Here is an 18720-nt window from a genome sequence, read left to right as displayed (position 1 = left end):
AATCCATGTTTTACTCAGCATTTCATTGCTGGGTGTTTTATGAAGTAAAACAGAGATTTTCCGTAAAAACGTGCAATGCGCAAACGACGCGCGCACATCTGGAGGAGGACCTTCAGGGAAAATTCATCTCTCGGTCTTCTCTCTGTGGACGGACGACGTCCACACAAGCTGCGGGCAGCCTTAGAGAGCAGAGCTGAGACCGAAGTGCGAAGCTTCAGTTCACGCAGCACTTCCAGCATCTTACTTTACGCTTTTAGATCGCTTCGTGAGTCGTTTTTTTTTCCAGCTTTTGACTCCAGCGGAGCGGCTTTTGGCGCAGGGAAACTGTGCAGTGTTGCTTCAAGTGTCCATCCGGAGTCGACAAAAGTTTCCTGCCACGTTTTGAAGCAACGTCGGTCCTTTTTTTTCCCCCCTCCAATAATTTTATCCTCTTTTGCAACTATCGTCGTTGTGTTTTGAGGGGAGTTCGGCGTTACTTTCCAGAACTTTGAATCTCTGGGAGTAGTTTGCAGTCTCCAGAATGCTGCCGCAGCTGCTCAGCCTGGCCTGCTGTCTCTTCTGCTTGCACTCTGTCAACGCAAATGTACTAAAAGCTGAGGTAAGCGAAGCGGGAAAAAGGTGATATATTCTCTTTAAACAGTGAATTGTTATATTTACAGGTACTGAGTTTTACTTTGGGAAATTGCACTCAGTGAGATTCATGGTTTTGAATTTCTCTTAGGAAGTCTGCTGAGCTGCTTTGTTCTGGGGGTGGGGGGGGAGTGTGTGTGTGTGTGTGTGTGTGTATGTGTGTGAGGAGGGGTATAATGGGTTTCATCTGCCAGACTGTATAAACTGGAGGCCTGGAAGTTGCTCTGAATTCACAACAAAGTGAACATGATACTGTCAAAATGGAAATCTCAAACTCAGGTTTAAGACTCTAGGCTGCAGTTTGGTTCCCCTTCAATAAACCTAAATCTGCACCAATCAGGCTCTCCAGGTTTATAACGTCAACAAGTAGAAATAAAGTTAAAAAATACATTATATTGTTGTGATTGTATGTATTTTTTCAGACTCAAACATCCAAATTTTTCAGTTAGTTGTTTTTTTGTTTTTTTTTGTTTTTGTAACACTTTATTTGAAGGGATATGCATAAGACTGACACTTTTAATGCAAAGTTGTACTTAAACATACATTAAAAGTCAATTTAAAAAGTCAACTTTGCACTGAACGTGTCATTACTTACAAAATAATGCAAAGTTGGCCATTTAAATGTACTTTTAATGCAACATTTAGTACAACTTTGCATTAAAAGTGTCATTATTTATCGAATGACACCTCATGACAACAGTCATAGCCATTCATAAAGACTTCTTTATGTTCATATCTGGGGTTATGTCAGTATTATGCACACCCCTTCAAATAAAGTTTTACCTTTTTGCACATTTTAATGCATAAATACAAAAGTTCACTGTAAATGTGCAGCTTACATGTAACTGTAGTGGCCACAAAACGGATGGATGGATGGATGGATGGATGGATGGATGGATGGATGGATGGATGGATGGATGGATGGATTGGGAAATGTGAAACTGGGTCAGCATCAGTGGAGGAGTATTTGGCAGCTGTTTCTGCAAAAATATGCAGCATTCAGCACAAATTAGACATAACATGTCATAACAATTTATCTCACAAACTAAACACTTCATTTGCTGGATATCCCCCCAATCCCTCCCCCCCCAAAAAAAACCAAACAAAAAAAAAAACACTTAATCAGTGTTACTGGACGTATTTACAAGAGGACGTGTTCCAGTTCCCGCTGGACACAGGATGCATGAAAAAGCCAACGGAGACTTTAGTCACTGACCACAAGGTGCTGGCGTGAGTCAAGCCAGACGAGGCGGATAAGTCAGCCGGTTTACAAGAGGCCTGCAGCACGCACACTGACACACTGATGAATATCTGTAAACACAGCAGGGGGAAAACAGCGCGGCGCAGGTGCCCTGCACCAACGCAACTCCTCTGAGGGACGATAACGCCTGAGGGAATGTGTTTTTGTTTTTGTTTTGTTTTGTTTTTCCTTTTCTTTTTCAAGCACCTATCAGATGAAAATGGAGTTTGTTGTTTGCAGATGCTGCTTCACTCGGTGTTGATGCAGAATGAAGACAAGCTTTAATTATGGCTTTAAGGATTACGTCATTGCACAAAACCCCTAATCAAAAGTTAGATGCGTTCCTGTTTGGGTTGGACCGAACGACGACGACGGCGTAAAAATTCAGCTAAAATAAATGTTCATCTGAAGGGAAGTGATGCTCTCTTTTTTTTTTTTTTTAACTGTTTTGGAAGGAACAAATTTCTTAATTTAGACTTAAGGAGGAAAAAAATGCTGAAGCGGCAGAAAAGATGCGTGATTTATCTGTGTTTCTCAACATCAGACGTTCCTTCTTCCCACTTCATTATGACGAGCAGACGAGCTTAATCCATGCCGAGTGAAAGGAGGAGCCCCACCACGAGAGAGAGCAGGCTTTTAAGATTCTCAGAAAATAAAAAAATAAAAAAGGCTTCTCCAGCCAGCATCTGTTTTCACTCACCCCTTTTGCCTTTGTAAGCTTTCTCGACTTAAATAAAATGCTTAGTTGGAGCTGGTGAGCAAAGGAAGTGGTCAGTCGTGAAAACAACACATCTTACACGGCAGGAACTTTACTTTCTTTCTAAGAAAAAGAGATTTGAGATTTCTTATTAGCATTTGGAGACACATGTTACGACCTCAGCTTGGGATCAGAGATTTGTTTAAACCACATCTGGACCGGGTTGCTTTTATCACAACTGGTGATGTAGCATGAAAGGAAAGCTTTGCTCAGGGCCTGATGCCTGCTGATTTGACAGGCAGCTGCTGTCGCTTTGTGAAAATAATCATCTGGAGCTGGCCTAATTGGAAACCGATGCACTTCAAGGAAGAGACGTCTATCTTGGAGCTGCAAATAGGGGAACAAAACAAAAAAAAAAAGGTCCAGCTTGGTGTTATAGGAAACATGAAAGAAATCTCTAGAAGTTCGTTTTTGGATGATTTTTGAGCAAAAGCTGCATTCAGGGGGGTTTTTGGGGTTTAGGTTCTCAGCTGGTTAGATTTGCATCAGATGTGCTGACGCAGCGTCTGGCCTAAATGAACACAAATATAATTTAATGCACAAGACGTTTATGCACAAGTGAGTCCTAATTGGAGAATAAAAAAATATCCATCAGTTGCTTCAGTTTCTAGAATAACACAATGCTTGACAAGGACAGAGAGATAAATAACATGTCAAAAAGTGAGTTCACTTGTTTAACGATAAGTGTCTGTTAACACAGCTTTTAAATGTATCTCTTAATAATCCTAGAAATTTAATTAGCAACATATGAATTTCCAAAGTCTTTATATTGCCTCTTCTTTCCACAGATTGTGGTTCTGAATCATAGTATTTAAACTAACTCGGAGCAAACTTGTTTATTGCAGAAATATAACCGTGTTTACTTACAGTAGACCTGAGTAAATTATAGAAAATTACTTTAAATCACAGCTTGTAGAAGCAGATTGGATGGTCTCTGTTAGGAAGGTTTTCCCTTTGCTAAATAATAATTTATGTCACATTTATGTCATGATTTCACTCACTTCTTCTTTCTGTTCCTTTGTTAAGATTTTACTGACGAAAAGAAATGGCTGACGTATCAGAAAGTTCTATTTTTAGCATTTTTCATATGACAACATAAAAACAGCCTAGAAATAAAACATAGATCATTTCAAATGAAGTTTTATGAAACCAGTACTGACATGTAAATACTCACTTCCATGTGTTTAAATACATATTGGCAGCATTTTTTAGCGAAAAGCTTATTAAACATTCTAGCTGTCAGTAATGCAGTATAAGTTATTTGTATTTATTCTGTGATGATGAAATGCCATAAAGCACCTAGAGGTGAATCACACTGAGGGGAAACTCCTAAGAGCTCACATCTTGTTTTTATTTCTCCTTATTGTGTCTTTTTTTTTTTATTTAACCACGAAAGACAGAGAGAAATTCAAAATCAAATTTACAAAGGAATCATGATCGAAAAAGAACCACTCACACAGCAACACACACACACACAAAGTTACACATCGTCAAATGGTGTTAAACTGCAAGCAAAACTTTAAAAGTCCAGCAGTTTGTTTACAGAACAATCAAATGAATCAGCAGTCAAATCTAAGGCTATTTGAATCACTTTGAATCTCCTTTAAATGCCGCTGATTTTGGAATATTTTTGAATATTTGTCAGTAGGAAGAGTTTTTGCGATGGAATATGGTGAGACTGAAGAATGTCGGATATTAGAAAGGAGGATATGCCAATTACTGGCACCAACAAAGCAGACCATCCAATGCTAGCATACAAAATACCAACATTTTAGGCTTGTGATGAATCCCAAACCTTTAACGTTATGAAGACGTATTCATAAAAACTACATCATTGTAAAAGAGTAAAGACATGATGATTGCAGACAGAAATCTTTTCTGTGCCTCAAAAGAAAGACGAGACTTAATTTGGGGTGAACAAAAAACTCTAAATGTAGTTTAAGTGAAAACATTTCAAACGGTGAAAACTGTTGGTAGATGTAATATTCAAAGAGTTTGAGTTGTTTTCATTTCTCCATCCATACGTCATCACTGCTCTCTATCTCCAGTAATCATTGGTTTTCCATCACATGGCAACACAGAGACACATAAACATGCAAGCAAACCTGCGAACAACTTAGAGTATTCAATTACAGTCTTTGTTGGAGGAAACCAGAAAACCCAGACATGCACAGGGAGAACATGCTACCTCCATTAATCATAGCTTAAAAAGTAAATAAAAAACCAGTAATTGCATTTCTTTTTTTAAAAAAATGTATTCTATAAAGTGAATTAAAGGGTAAATCTCTTTATGTTTAAATGCAGTATTTGTGTGAAAAGGTCAGAAACCGTTTTCTGGATGCAGCTCATTAAACTGACCTTTTGTGGTATTTTTAATGTTTCCAGTTGCGCATTATGTGGAACGAATCATCAAGCAGACCGAACTATTTGACCAGCTTGTCCAGGATATATATATATGTGTGTGTGTGTGTGTGTGTGTGTGTGTGTGTGTGTGTGTGCGTGCGTGCGTGCGTGCGTGCGTGCGTGCGTGCGTGTGTGTGTACATATATAAACTGGAAACCATGTTGGATGGTGTTGATGTGAGTGCTAACTAGCCGAACGATGCCAAGAAACGAGGGTAATATAAAAGTCGGGCACTCATGAGCTGAATTCTGTGGTTTTTTTCCACTGGCACGGAGAGAGAGGAACAACTGACTCAGTTTAAACACTAATCCCGACTCCTCCATCTCTGTCCACTCTTCCTTAAAAAATACTTTTACTTCTGCTTCTTTCCGCTTTTAATCAGTTTTTTTTTTTCAATCAGCTTCTCCTTGTCTGTGCATGTTTTCTCGACGGCATTTAGAAAAAAAAGAAAAGAAAGAAAGCTTAGAAGCCTTTAACTAATCTCTATCTCATCTCCAGTCGTATTCTTATGGTTCCTGTTCCACAAATGGCGACCTCCCACGTGTCGCCGTTTTCAGCAATACCTATTAAAGTGCTTGGGATTTTTTTTATTCATCACGTCCATAGAGCCTGCAGGAACTTGTGGTTGACTTGGTTTTATTTTGATTCAGGAAAACAAACCGTTCTCATAAGAATGTGAGTAATTTTGTAGAGCGGCGTAGCGCCCGCCTACAGGTCCTGTGATGGGTGACAGCCACCTGGGGAATAACGTTTGTCATGCACGACATCATGGTCACACCACTTTGGTGGTTCAGGGTTGATTTTTTTTTTTTTTACTTTTTTCTTGTTTAATTGTAGACCTGTTGGAAACATCCAGCTTGTTTGTGTGAGATGTTACTGCAGTGGAGCGACGTTGGTTTATTGCACTGATAAATGCTTCTTCACATGGGGCAAATTTTTGTTGGTACTTTTGTGACAAAAACGTTTTTTTTTGTTTTGTTTTGTTTTTTTTGTCATAAAATGTTGCTGAAGTACTTAATAACAGATACTTGCAGTAGAACTTGCAGTAAAGGAGACCCCAGTGGAAGTTAGCCTGTTAGCGGCTAACGTAGCATCACAACCAAAATAACGAAGGCAGTAGTCAGTATCAGTTTTCCACTGAATTATTACTTTGAGTAACAGAATCACAATGATATATAGTAAAGTTCAAAAGTCTGTAACATAATTGATTTTATGTAGAACAGAAAAGCAACAGTTGCTCTCTGTTTACGCTGATTACTATGTTTATTATAATTCTTTCCATCTTATCATTTGTTACTTAGGCTAAAGCAAAACCATTCAAAAAATTTAATTTAAATTTGATACATTTTTAGAGGATTCACAACAAATGCCTAAAGGTACTATGCAAAAAAAGCAAACAAAAAAATCTAATTTATGTACATAAATATGTATTTCATTCAGATCAATCACGCAGAAAAAGTCAATTTCTTAGATTCGAGAGCTGATTGTTATAAAACAATCTGGTTACACTAAGTTCAGTCGAGTCGCTGATCAGCATGTGGTGACAATCAAAGTATGCTTTCACTAACTTTGTAACAAACCCTAACACTAAACTCCTAAATTTAGTAATAATTTTTAAGTGGCTATTGAATGAAATCTTGGACATATTTTATATGCAGCATAACTAACTAATATTCTCCTGCTGATAGCTCTCCTAGGTTGCCAACTGTAGATTAAAAACTATATTACCTGATGCTTTGCTTTGCTCTCCTTTAGTTTCCAAGCAATGACTGATTGTTATATCTGAGTCCGGAAGTATTTTCAAACAACCAAATTTTACCTTTTTTGGGAAACAAACTAAAAACCTGTCATCAACCAACTGTTGGGAAGTGTGTGTGGACAGGTGGGAGGAGCGACTTCTCTTTCTGAATCATCATTTGCTCTGAAACCTGAACTTTATGAAACCGTGGAGCGCCTTGATAGTGGAAACCAGCCAACACCTGCTTATGGTTGGTCGTGATATATTTAGGCAAGGGGGAAACATGGTGATTCAAATAATAAACCACCTGTATTGAATTTATAACTGAGACAAATATAAATATACTGTTTGACCAACAAGTGTTGGGTGTCTGAATCCAGTTCTCAAAGGTTTTAGAAATGATTCTGCTCCAATCCAGCTGGTTCTCCCAACTGAACTACCTCCTTCCCACATCAACAAGTTCTTCAAAGGCCTGGTAATAAACCTTTGGATTGATTTAGTTCTGCTACACCAAATAAACATATAAAACATGCAGGACACCGACATGGTGGACTGGTATTGGACACCACTTTCTAAAACAGACAAACAGTTTTGCCGTTGTCGGTCCACACCCAAGAGTTACTCATCTTGCAAAAGCGTAAGGAAGCAAACATAGCATGTTTTGCATGAAACAGATCAAAAATAGACTTTTTTTTTATTAAAAACAACCTGTAAAAGGCACCAGATTTTATTTTCTTACAGCTTGTATTTTGTGTTCTGTCTTACAAGAAAATATGCACAAATTCCTTAACAATTTAATCCAAATTACATTTTCTACCTTTCCATCGATTCTTTCCTATCTTCTATTTCGTACATTAGTTTTTTTGTGCATTGTTGCTGCTGTGATTCAGAAGATTCTGAATTATTCTTCCTAGAGTGCGGCTACGGCGGTTTTACAGGATCTATACATAACGTGGCTGTTTGACATTTAGCATCTGCTCATCAGACTGGTCTTCTTTCGCCGCTGGTGCATTATATATATCTAGACCACACGTCAGAGTAAGACCCGGCGTTGTGTTTACCAAACTAGCAGCCAACCCTTTGACCACACACACATGGTCGTGTAGTAAGCTATCTGGCCAACAATGGCCGCCATGTAGAAGCTTGGATAAATAGGAGCTTTGATGGAGGCTGCTGGGAGTTCCAGAGCAGGCGAGAGGGGGGCATGCTGGGATACCTGGAAGGCCAGCCGGAGGTGGCGGCGGTGTGCAGAGTAGTTTGGGAGCAGTGGAGAGAAGTGGAGGTCTTGATGGTTTGTGGGAAGGGTGTTTTTATAGAAGCAGACACGTCATCAGACTGGAGCCACAGGGCACACTAGGTGCAGTCAGCCTGGAGACAGAGAAAGTAAACTTGCAAGAGTCAGTGGATGAAATAAATTCACTAGGTGCTTAAATAATCCCGAGAAATCCCGGAGAACTTGTTAGACTGAGTGAGGAGAGATGGAGAGAAGGGGGATTAGGTGCCCCTCTGCAGCCTGTCATAAATGAACCTTGTTCTCTGGTTCACCACAGGACTAACAGTGGCTGTGTGTGCACAGGTTGTGTACTCTACGGCCTGGTAGTCCGAGTCGGCTTCTACATTTCCATCCTCCTGCTTCGCCTTCCTTGTTTTCTGGAGATGGGCCTGAAGAGAAAAGCAGCACATCTGGTGGAAAAAGGGAGATATCTGAGGTTTAGAGGACGCTAAAGAAGGAATCCGTTGGAGTAGCACCAGATAATTTGTGGTAGAGACGCAAATGTGTGTCAACTCTTCGGAAAAAATCTGACTACATTGGAAGAGTGGCCTAGTCAGAATCAAAGTGTTGATTACACTTATGCCTTACAGATGCTCTCCATCCAATCTGACTGAGATTGCAATATTTTTCAAAGTAGAACGAGCAAAACATTTCTGTCTCTTGACGTTCAAAACCGATAGAGTTACCCCAGCAGACTTGGAGCTGTAAGTAGAGCAAAAGGTAGTTCTACATCTATGTGTCTATCTATATTTACATAGATATTAAAATATAGATCTTCTATCGACAGACAGACATTTTCTTTCCCTGCACCAGAAATACGTGAGTGTATGTAGTCACTTGTAGTTTTTCAGTATTTTTCTGAATGGCTGCTCTGTTAGCCAAGCAGCTACATTTTGTTGCCAAATTCACTGCTGTCTTTGTGCGATGACAATAAAGTGTAAGTCTCTAAGTCTGCTGTTTGTAGCTGGTGGATGTTGAAAGAGCTTGCATTGTTGTTAGCATCTTTAGCCAAGCTAAATAGGTGCTACTGACATATTTAGCTGAAATATGTCCTACTGACATATTTAGCTGAAATATGTCCTACTGACATATTTCCCTCAACAAACCCTCTTTAAACCCTTTGTTTTACTTTTAGGAGAACGTTAGATACAATATATCACTCTGAGACTTTAACATTTGACAAAAGAAAAGGGTAAATTAGCCTAGCTGTCCATGACCTGCCCTCATGCTAAGCTAACTGTGTCCTGACTGATCCAGGAGTTGGATAAATTACATGTCTTTGAATGTTAAACTCTCTTCTTCTTTGACAGTGTGTTGGTAGACCACCAGTTGTAAACGATGGAAAGAGAGGGCTAACCATTTAATGTGCTAACACAAATAGTTGTGGTTTTGGCTGACACGTCGACAGAGGACAGCAGACAAAGATGGTAGCTGGTAGAGCTGCAGGTCAAGCTTTGAAGAACCCAAATGTTGCTGAAATGTTACTTTTTCCATCATCGGAGCGGCCAGTTGTCTTTGGCAACGATTGTCTAGACAGGTTTCTGGGTCATCGTGACTAAAATGACATCAGTGTTTACAGAGTGTGTGTCTAATTTGGCCCTAGTTCTTCTGTCTCGCTCTAACCCACAATAAAGTTTCCCTCAACGAGTTCAGCATCCATCACAGGGACATTTTAGGGGCTGGTTTCGCTTTAAAGAGTTTGTAAACGGCGTAATGAATCACAAGAAAGGAGTAAGATTGCGAATTTAGCATAGTTAATATGCTGGCGTTGGTTAACCAGTTATTTCAACACAGAGACACAAACACTTTGTTTCCCAGCATCTTCATAATGTTCGTCTGAGCCGAGAGAAGCAGGTCCAGACAAACTCTGAGAACCGAGGGAGATCAGACAGATGCCCACGCTTCTCACTTATGAGGCCCAGCCCGTCTGTTTTCCGCAAAATCACATAATTGCTGCATTTCATGGGTTTCATTTAAGAGACGATTAATTTAAAAAAGTGACAAAAAATTTTCCAAAAACACTATAGCTTGGTGTTGTGCTTGTATCGATGTTATCAGGTTATTTCGAGCACTTTTTGACTTCAGTTTCCAAATGTTATATTGTGTTTGTTTTATGTAAACACTCATAGTGGCGCGCGCCAGCGTACGTTTTGCTTTTACACTTTGAAATAATTAAAACTCTGCAGATTCGACTGTGTCTAACGGACTGGAGTATGCCTGCTTTCTCTGTTATTATCTATGTTTTGAAGTTGTTTAAAGTTAAAAGTCGACTCATAATATTCAAAAATCACACTGTTGCTATATGTATGGCAACATTAACCATTTATCATGTTAAATACCCAACAAGAGGAAACAAGCAACGACTTTTCTAAGTTGGGAACATCAATATTTTGTAAAAGAAGTCATGTTAAATTGGATCCTCAATGTGTTATATTTCAGGGTTACTGTTCTCTGTGTGTTATCACTTTAAGATGTTTTCATATTTAATTGTCAAAGTCCCTGTGAAACGATCTGTGAGACATTTCCACAGCCACATAAAATATTCATAGAATGAATAAAGAGTTGCCTTTAAATAAATGTGCAAATTTAAATTTTTTCCTCCTTTTTTCTTCATCAATGTCGCACTTAAATGTTTCAGATTGTAAAACTCAGCCTCATTTATGTGTGAACAGCCCTTTCAACGTCATGCCACATCATCTCAATCAGATTTAAATCCAGACTTTAACTAGGTCACTACTAAAAGTTGCTCTATTTCCTAAAGCAGACTCGCTGGTTGGCTTTGGATAATCTTCTCTATAAAAAAACGGCAATTGAGTTTAAGGTCATAAACTGATGTTTATCCTTCAGGATTCTCCGACAAAAAGCAGAATTTGTTGTTCAAATAGTTGCAGAAAGTCCTTCAGATCCCGAAGCAGCAAACAGAATACAGACCATCACCTCTGCTCTGTTTTGTGAAATTCTGTCACTTGAGACGTGAGAAGAAACAAACCTTTCAAAAAGACCCACATGTGTCCTGCATGTTTGTTTTGGTCAGCAGAGGCTTTGGCCTCAGAAATCTCCCATGTTGGCTCAGCTTCTCTTTCTTATTGTTGAAACATGAACACTGACTGTAACTGAGGCGACGGGGCTTCAGATGTTGTTTTGGTACGTTTTCAACCTTCTGGACTCTCATAGAGTTTTTCCTGTCTGGCCGGTCGCTCACATCAACGTCTCACATGTTTCCATGTGTTCACAGTGGCGTCACAAAGCTGCAGAAATGACATCATAACCCCTGATAGACGGGCCAATGATTATTTATAGGTCGAATATAATGTGTTGCCTTTTAAGGCTTTTTGGTCTCCTTCGTTTTGTCAGACAAATTTTATTTAAGTGATTTCTTGAGTCATGTCCGGTGTGACTCTGTGTTGCTCTGTGATGGACTGGTGACCTTTAACCCTGCCAGTGGTCACTGCAGACAGGCAGCTACCTCAGATGGATGGATGGTTTCTTAATTTTGGGTGAAGCTAGTTAAATTTAATAAAATAAAAACAGTTAATTCATGATTTAACAAGGGACTCAAACACAAGTTGAGGTATTTATGTTCAGCCAACAGGAAAGGCAATTTATTTTCTGCTCATGTGTGTCATTCACTTCCACCTCCTTCTTTTGTGTACGCTGCCACCACAAGTGAATTCCCCCACTGGGATCAATAAGATAAGTTTGCATTTGTAACGTAAGGAGATGCACAGGATTTTGTCTCATCAGTGTTGATGTCTCACTTTCTCAGGCGTGGCTCCAGAAGTATGGCTACCTGCCTCCAGGTGACGTCAGAGCCCAGGCCATCCGCTCGCCGCAGTCGATTGAGACGGCGATCTCAGCCATGCAGAGGTTTTACGGACTGACCGTCACTGGAACCATAGATACCAACACGCTAGAGTGAGTTCTGAATCTGAACATTTAGTCATTCAGAGAAATGTTGAGGGTTTTTTTAAAAGTCCTATTATACTTTATACTATAGGGCTTTTTGTTTTTTGTTTCGAAATGATAAATAGCTATTTTCTGCATTTCAAATAGCAAGAAATGTAACTATAAAGAGTTTTTTTTCTTCTTCTTTTTAGTTAAAGAGATATTGCTCCTGTTTTTCAACCCAGCTGTAACATTTTTCACACTGTTTCCAGAGCAATGAGTCGGCCGCGGTGTGGCGTCCCGGACAAGTTCGGCCCAGAGCTGAAAACCAACCTGAGGAGGAAGAGATACGCCAGGCAAGGTCTGAAGTGGGACAAGTCTGAGGTCACCTTCAGGTCAGAATTCACCCTCATTATCGTCTCCTTAGTTAACTGTCTTTGGTGCAAATTAAGACCATCTAACAGCTTTCGTTAGAGATTTTCAGGTCTGTGATCTGTTAGTTGTGCCTGGTTTGTTCTTAAACGGTCTCTCCTCCGTTCTCCCCCGGCAGCATAGAGAACTACACCCCCAAAGTGGGCGAGAGAGCCACGCAGGACGCCATCCGAAAGGCCTTCAAGGTTTGGGAGAGCGCCATCCCTCTCACCTTCAGAGAGATTCCCTTCAGCCAGATCAGAGGGAAGGTCGACAAGTACGCCGACATCATGCTGTCCTTCGCCGACGGCTTTCACGGCGACAGCACCCCGTTCGACGGGGAGGGCGGCTTCCTGGCACACGCTTACTTCCCCGGTAACGGCATCGGGGGGGACACGCACTTTGACCTGGCCGAGCCGTGGACCACCGGCACCGTGGATCAGGGAGGTAAGACAAAAACGACGATCTGCTGCTGTAAAAACTCAATCTACCCATGCATTTCTGACCTTTTGTCTCTCTGTCTCTCTGCAGGAAATGATGTTTTCCTGGTGGCTGTCCACGAACTGGGCCACGCTCTGGGTCTGGAGCACTCCGACGACCCTTCAGCCATCATGGCCCCCTTCTACCAGTGGTTCGAAACAGAAAACTTCCAGCTGCCGGACGATGACCGCCGCGGCATCCAGGCTATTTATGGTTGGTGGTTTACTTCCAGGATGATCTGCTGATGAGTTAATAATGAGGATATTAAAATTAAACACTTTCCGGGTTCAGCCTGGGACTTGATTTAAATATTTTCCTGGTCTGGAGAAAGGGAGAAAAAAAAAAGGAGTATGGAAAATATTTGTGTTTGCAGACTGCATTCCAAAGACAGCTTTCTAACTTCCCTGAGTCATTTCTTCCTCATTTTCTAATTTGTTAGTTATTTATTGAACTTCTTCTATCCTTGTTTTCATCTTCACCAGTGTTATTAACAATTTGTAAACAGTCTGCTCGGGTCCCGTCTTGTGTTTGACATTTCTTCCTTCATTCCTTGTGTGATTCTCCCCTTAAATTGATCCAACCTTCTGTCGCTGTCCTTTCTTTCTTTTCCCTTATTTTCCCTTCATTTGCTCCTTCCACATCTCCTTTCTTACTTTACTTCATTCCTTAAGTTCTTCCTGTCGGTCGTGTTTCACATAAAACCAGCCTTGTGCATAAATATCTTGCCGTCAAACCAACCATTTCTCATTTCTCTCTAAATCTCCCCTTCAGGTTCCAAATCCGGCGTTCCCCCTCCTCCTCCTCGCCCCACAAAGCAGTCCAAGCCTGACAAGCCCGACGAAGGCCCCGACATATGCGAGGGACACTTTGACACCATCGCCATCCTGAGAGGGGAAAAGTTTGTCTTCAAGGTACAGGAAGTGAAGTCATTTCCTTGCAACTTCAAAGTGCATCAGCTCGTTTTATTTTTAGGCTTTAATCGTCATCGAAGCAACAGTATTATCATCCTGTTTGATGATAGAAGAGGTGAGAAATTAACCTTCGTGTCTTACTTGCAGGACAAGTGGTTTTGGCGTCTGCGTAACGACAAGGTCTTACCCGGCTACCCCAGGCCAGCCGGTCAGTTCTGGAAGGGACTTCCATCAAACATCAACGCCGCGTACGAGAGGAATGATGGGAAGTTTGTCTTCTTTAAGGGTACGTTCCACCTGGGATTGGGAATAAGTTTACCTCTGCTGCTGTCACTGCGAGTTTATTAATTGTGTCGTCGTTATTTTTGTGTCCAGGTGAAAGATACTGGGTTTACAGCGAGTCCACCTTGGAGAAGGGTTATCCGAAGAGCATCAAAGACCTGGGCGCCGGCCTCCCCAAAGACAAGATCGACGCCGCTCTCTTCTACACGCCAACAGGACAGACGTACTTCTTCAAGGGGACTCAGTGAGTTTTGCTTCTGTTGAACTTAAGATGAAGTTTCACTAAACTCAGGATCCCTCATTTCCTCTTTTTGAACATATTTTTTGTACATTGGTTCAGATGTGTCGCCCTCCCTGATTAAGTTGTTGATGAATTGATTTTTTTTTTTTTAACAGCTGCTTAATTGCTGAAAAATGCCTGAAATGAACATTTTCAACAAAATCCCTCCACACATTATTGACACACCCAACAATCCCTTTAAAATGAAATGTAGCTAAATAATGTTGACCTTTCTTTAGGTAGGAGCATTGACTGGGTATTCCATATTTTAGGTTAGATTAAGTAATAAAATGGTTACTAGAAAGCTGCAGCAATGAAAGGCATGTTGGCGTTAGCAAGTATTCGTATTGACCAACAGATTTTCTACCATCACAAACATAAATGACTAACTCCTAATGTAATGAAAACTTCCCTTTTTGAGCTTTTCATGGTGGATTGAAAAAGCTGTGAGTCTGTTTCCTTCCCAAAGACCCAATCAGGGCAAAACTCTTCAAGAACTTTTTGAAACACAAAGTTATTTTCTAAAAAAAAAAAAAAAAAAAAAAAAAAAAAAAAATCACCTGGTTTTCCATTAAAATGTGTTGGTCATTTCGCATGATAAAGATCAAAAACACTTGGCTAAATCAAGACAAAAATAGTTCATCAGACTCAAAGTTAACCTTTGGGATCATATTTAGTTGACTGCAATATACATTTTTGCCACTAGATGTCCCATTACTCCTTTAAAACTCATATAACCTTAAAAACAACTGTTGCTTTCTTCAGTGTGTTATTTCTTTACATCATAGCTGTTGTTTCTGTTGATGTTGATAACATGTTGTTTCCATCACATGTAGGTACTACCGGTTCAACGAACAGACTCGCAAAGTGCACAGCGACTATCCAAAGCCCATCAGCAAGTGGAGCGGAGCCCCAGACAACATTAAAGCTACGTTCATGAGCGAAGATGGATGTGAGTGCTCCTTTTTACTGTCCAGGCATGAGCAAAATATGACGACACTGTAATTCATTTGACCAATTTCCTTCTTTTCACAACTGAGTAAATGTATGGAAATTAAGATGTGTCCTCTTCTGTGTCGTCTGTTCCTCCAGCTTACACTTACTTCTACAAGGCCAACAAGTACTGGAAGTTCAACAACCAGCACATGAAGGTGGAGTCCGGCTACCCCAAGTCGGTGCTGCGCGACTGGATGGGCTGCGACAGCGAGGAGCCCAAGAAGGGCCGGACGGTGATCATCATCGAGGAGACGGAGGGCGGCTCCTGGGTGGCGGGCGTGGTCATCCCCCTCCTCCTGCTGGTGCTGGTGCTGCTCACGCTGGGAGCGCTTTTGTTCTTCAGGAAGTACGGCACGCCCCGACGCCTCCTCTACTGTCAGAGATCGCTGCTGGACAAGGTGTAGGCGGCGCGGCGGGGGGCCTGACAGACAGACAGACTGCACAAAGAGGGACAGAGCGACGGAACGGGAGGAGTCCGGAGGAACCGAGAGCGCAGCGAGGATCGGGGAGGAGAGCGATGCAACTGTGGGGAAAGAAAGACCGACTGGGGGCGTTGAAGGGGAGACGACATGTTGGGAGGTTTGTAAGTGCCACAAAAAAAAAAAGAAAAAAGAAAAAAAAACGCCCATGAAACTGAAATCAGGAAAAGGTATATTTGTATTTTAACTATTTACATGTTCTGTTTGTGTTGAGAAACTCAGACCTGCATTCATAAGGGAAACAATCAAAGACCCATTCCTTCATTTTTATCTCGACGACTCCAGCTGAACTGCTGCCTGATTCTTCTAACTTTCAATTTACTTTTGTTTCTGTTCAACTTTCCTCAGAGATTAAACATCCGGACATTGTTTACCTTTAGGTTCTGCAACGAAACATTTTACCTTCACACTCTTGCTTTAAAGTTAATGCTAAAAGACTTAAGATGAGACAGTTAGTACAAAATCAGCACAAAAAATACTTTAGTTAGTAAATATTCTTCATGCAGTTAGATTCAGAAGTACAGCTGAAACCAGATATTTACAAACGCTATATAAACCAAAAGTGGGAAATTTTTTGTTGTTAACTTGTTACATTTCAGGAGATGAAATATATTTTCTTAGGATTTGGTTGGACTGTCGTTCGAAATGTATGACTTACTTCTCACAATAGTTTGCTATAATTTTGTCCCATTCCTCCTGACTGAACCAGTTCAGCTGAATCAGGTGGATCACATCTCCAAAAACTAACTTTACTTTCCTTAAAGCCACTTTGAAGCTAAATTAGCACTAAGATTTGAAGCCAGAAACTTTCATCAAACTTTAAATTCCTGACTGATGTGTCTAGAGATATTTCTTCAGTCTCCTTCATCACTCAGTGGACTTTCATCCAACTGGATTAACGGCCAAGATTTCTCTTTATTCTATAAATATTATCTGACTTAAGACAGGAAAGTTTTTATTTCAGGCATTAAAAATTATATGTTTTCAAGGCTGTTATAAATATCTGGTTTCAACTGTATCTGATCCGAAATTTAAGTGTAAGTTTTCCAACAATTAATGTTTTAAAGAAGAAGCTTTGCTAAAAAAAAATAAGGTACTAAAATAGTTTTTGTTTTAGTTTTTTGGTACTGATGTGTTTTTTTATTACTCTGTTCTCTTTTTACTAAATAAAAATGCTCTTTTATTATTATCATTGTGATAAATATTATTATTTGTAAAGACTGGTGGGTTTGATGGAGTTGTGTGTAGCAGCTTATCACTTATGGACGTTGGTATTAACTTATGCAGACTTGAACTTTTGTAATCAGTCGGTCAGATTTCATACAAGATGCTGGAGAAAATGGAACGAATCCAGAAAACAAAACGTCTAAAAAAATAATATTAATAATAATAAAACAGTCCAGGAATCCTTTTTTACTTCTGTAAATTGTAAAATCTATTTCAAACTTCAGGCATTAAAATGTGCATCAAAACAGACTCAGTGCAAGCAGTCAGACGGAAAATTGATTTTCAAATGTGATGCTTTAACTTGAAAATCCAGTGCTTTATTCTTAAACATGAGCTGATAATGGTTTCCACGATACGGTGCAATTTTTTATTTTTTCATTTTAAATTGTCATTATAAATATGATTATTATTGTTACTATTGTTGTTGTGTTGGGAAAGTCCGGTTTGTTTTATGTGTTGTCATTAGGAGTCCTGCTGGACAGAGGCGTTACCATGACAATGAGGGAAATGAAGCCCAGCTTCCAATCAGATCGGAGAAATGAGAGTTTAGGCAGTTTTCAAAGACGATCCTGGTTACGAACTTCAACTCCGATGGTGCTCAGTGATCAATGACGATGATAATGGTAATGATATTTATAGTGATGATCTTATAAATAAAACGGAATGAGATTTTTCACTTGTCTGTTTTTGTGTTGTTGTTTTTTTTTGTTTTTTTTGTTAGATAAAAATAAACAACTTTTTATAACACAAAACAAATTAAAAAAAAAAAACTTTGGAGAAAGTTATTGCCTCTGGTTTGTCAGTTTTTTTTGTTAGATAAAAATAAGCTACTTTCTAAAAGCACAAAACAAATAAAAAGCAAACTTTGGAGAATGACATCATGCCTGGTTCGCTTCCCTCCTCATTGTGAGATCAACATCTGCTGTTTTTCTCAGCTGCTTTCCCAGCTGGATCATTTATCTGCTTCAGACTGCTGCGGTCAGAGAAATAATGGACAGCTTAAAGAAAGGGAAACTGCACGGGAAAGGTCAATTTTGTTTTTATTCAGCTTCCTTTTTTTAATTCCAAGAGAACGAAGCCAATGAAAGGACTGGGGAATAAAAGAGCAGATTTCCAGAAAACCAGCAGATTTCACTTTCATTGTGAATGGATCCACTTAAAAAAAATTAACCTCATTGAAAACCTCCTGGTTATTAGAAAAACAATACTCATTTCTGAACTCTTCCCGAGTTAAAACATTAGTATTGTTGTTTCTAAATGAATATGAATGTGGGTTTTTTTGCATTATTTAAGATATGAAAGCTCTGCATCTTTTTTGTTATTTCAACCATTCCTCATTTTCAGAGACATGTTGTCAGTAGTTCATAGAATAAAAGAACAAAGATCATTTTGCTCAAACTTAAAGAGTAAAATTAGAGAAACTGAACATTTTCCAGAGCTGTAAATACCCATGAAAACTTCCCAGATAGTTTGTCATTCATTCCTATGTGGTTATTAAGGACAACAACCATGTTTACTTTGTTTAAATAGAAATGTTTATAGAAAATAAAAAGAGAGACACTCACTTAAATCATCTTCACCGTTTTTCATCTGTCCCTTAACTTTTCCATTAGTCAACTCGTTTATTAAAAAAAAAAAAAAAGTGTCTGCTGATGCAACTATGTTGGTTGGTTGATTTGATTTTAAATTACTTCTAATGCAGTTTCAACATTATTGACAAAACTTAAA

The 18720-nt window shown here is 39.6% G+C and overlaps 1 protein-coding gene across 1 annotated transcript; it reads left to right on the top strand.

Annotated features, from left to right (window-relative positions):
• The first annotated feature begins 109 nt into the window (after positions 1-109).
• Positions 110-16854, top strand: mmp14a (matrix metallopeptidase 14a (membrane-inserted)). The gene is made up of 10 exons (XM_007563680.2): positions 110-598; positions 11808-11956; positions 12199-12321; positions 12477-12784; positions 12869-13030; positions 13589-13728; positions 13876-14014; positions 14104-14254; positions 15127-15242; positions 15383-16854. Exons 1-10 carry the CDS (start codon positions 521-523, stop codon positions 15688-15690), a joined length of 1674 nt encoding a protein of 557 aa, XP_007563742.1. The 5' UTR covers positions 110-520; the 3' UTR covers positions 15691-16854.
• Positions 16855-18720: the final 1866 nt, after the last annotated feature.

Source organism: Poecilia formosa, unplaced genomic scaffold (genome assembly GCF_000485575.1).
Source record: "Poecilia formosa unplaced genomic scaffold, Poecilia_formosa-5.1.2 Scaffold149, whole genome shotgun sequence".
In the NCBI taxonomy this organism is placed as follows: domain Eukaryota; kingdom Metazoa; phylum Chordata; class Actinopteri; order Cyprinodontiformes; family Poeciliidae; genus Poecilia; species Poecilia formosa.
The sequence above is the reverse complement of the archived record's forward strand: the minus strand, read 5'-3'. Positions and strand labels throughout refer to the sequence as shown.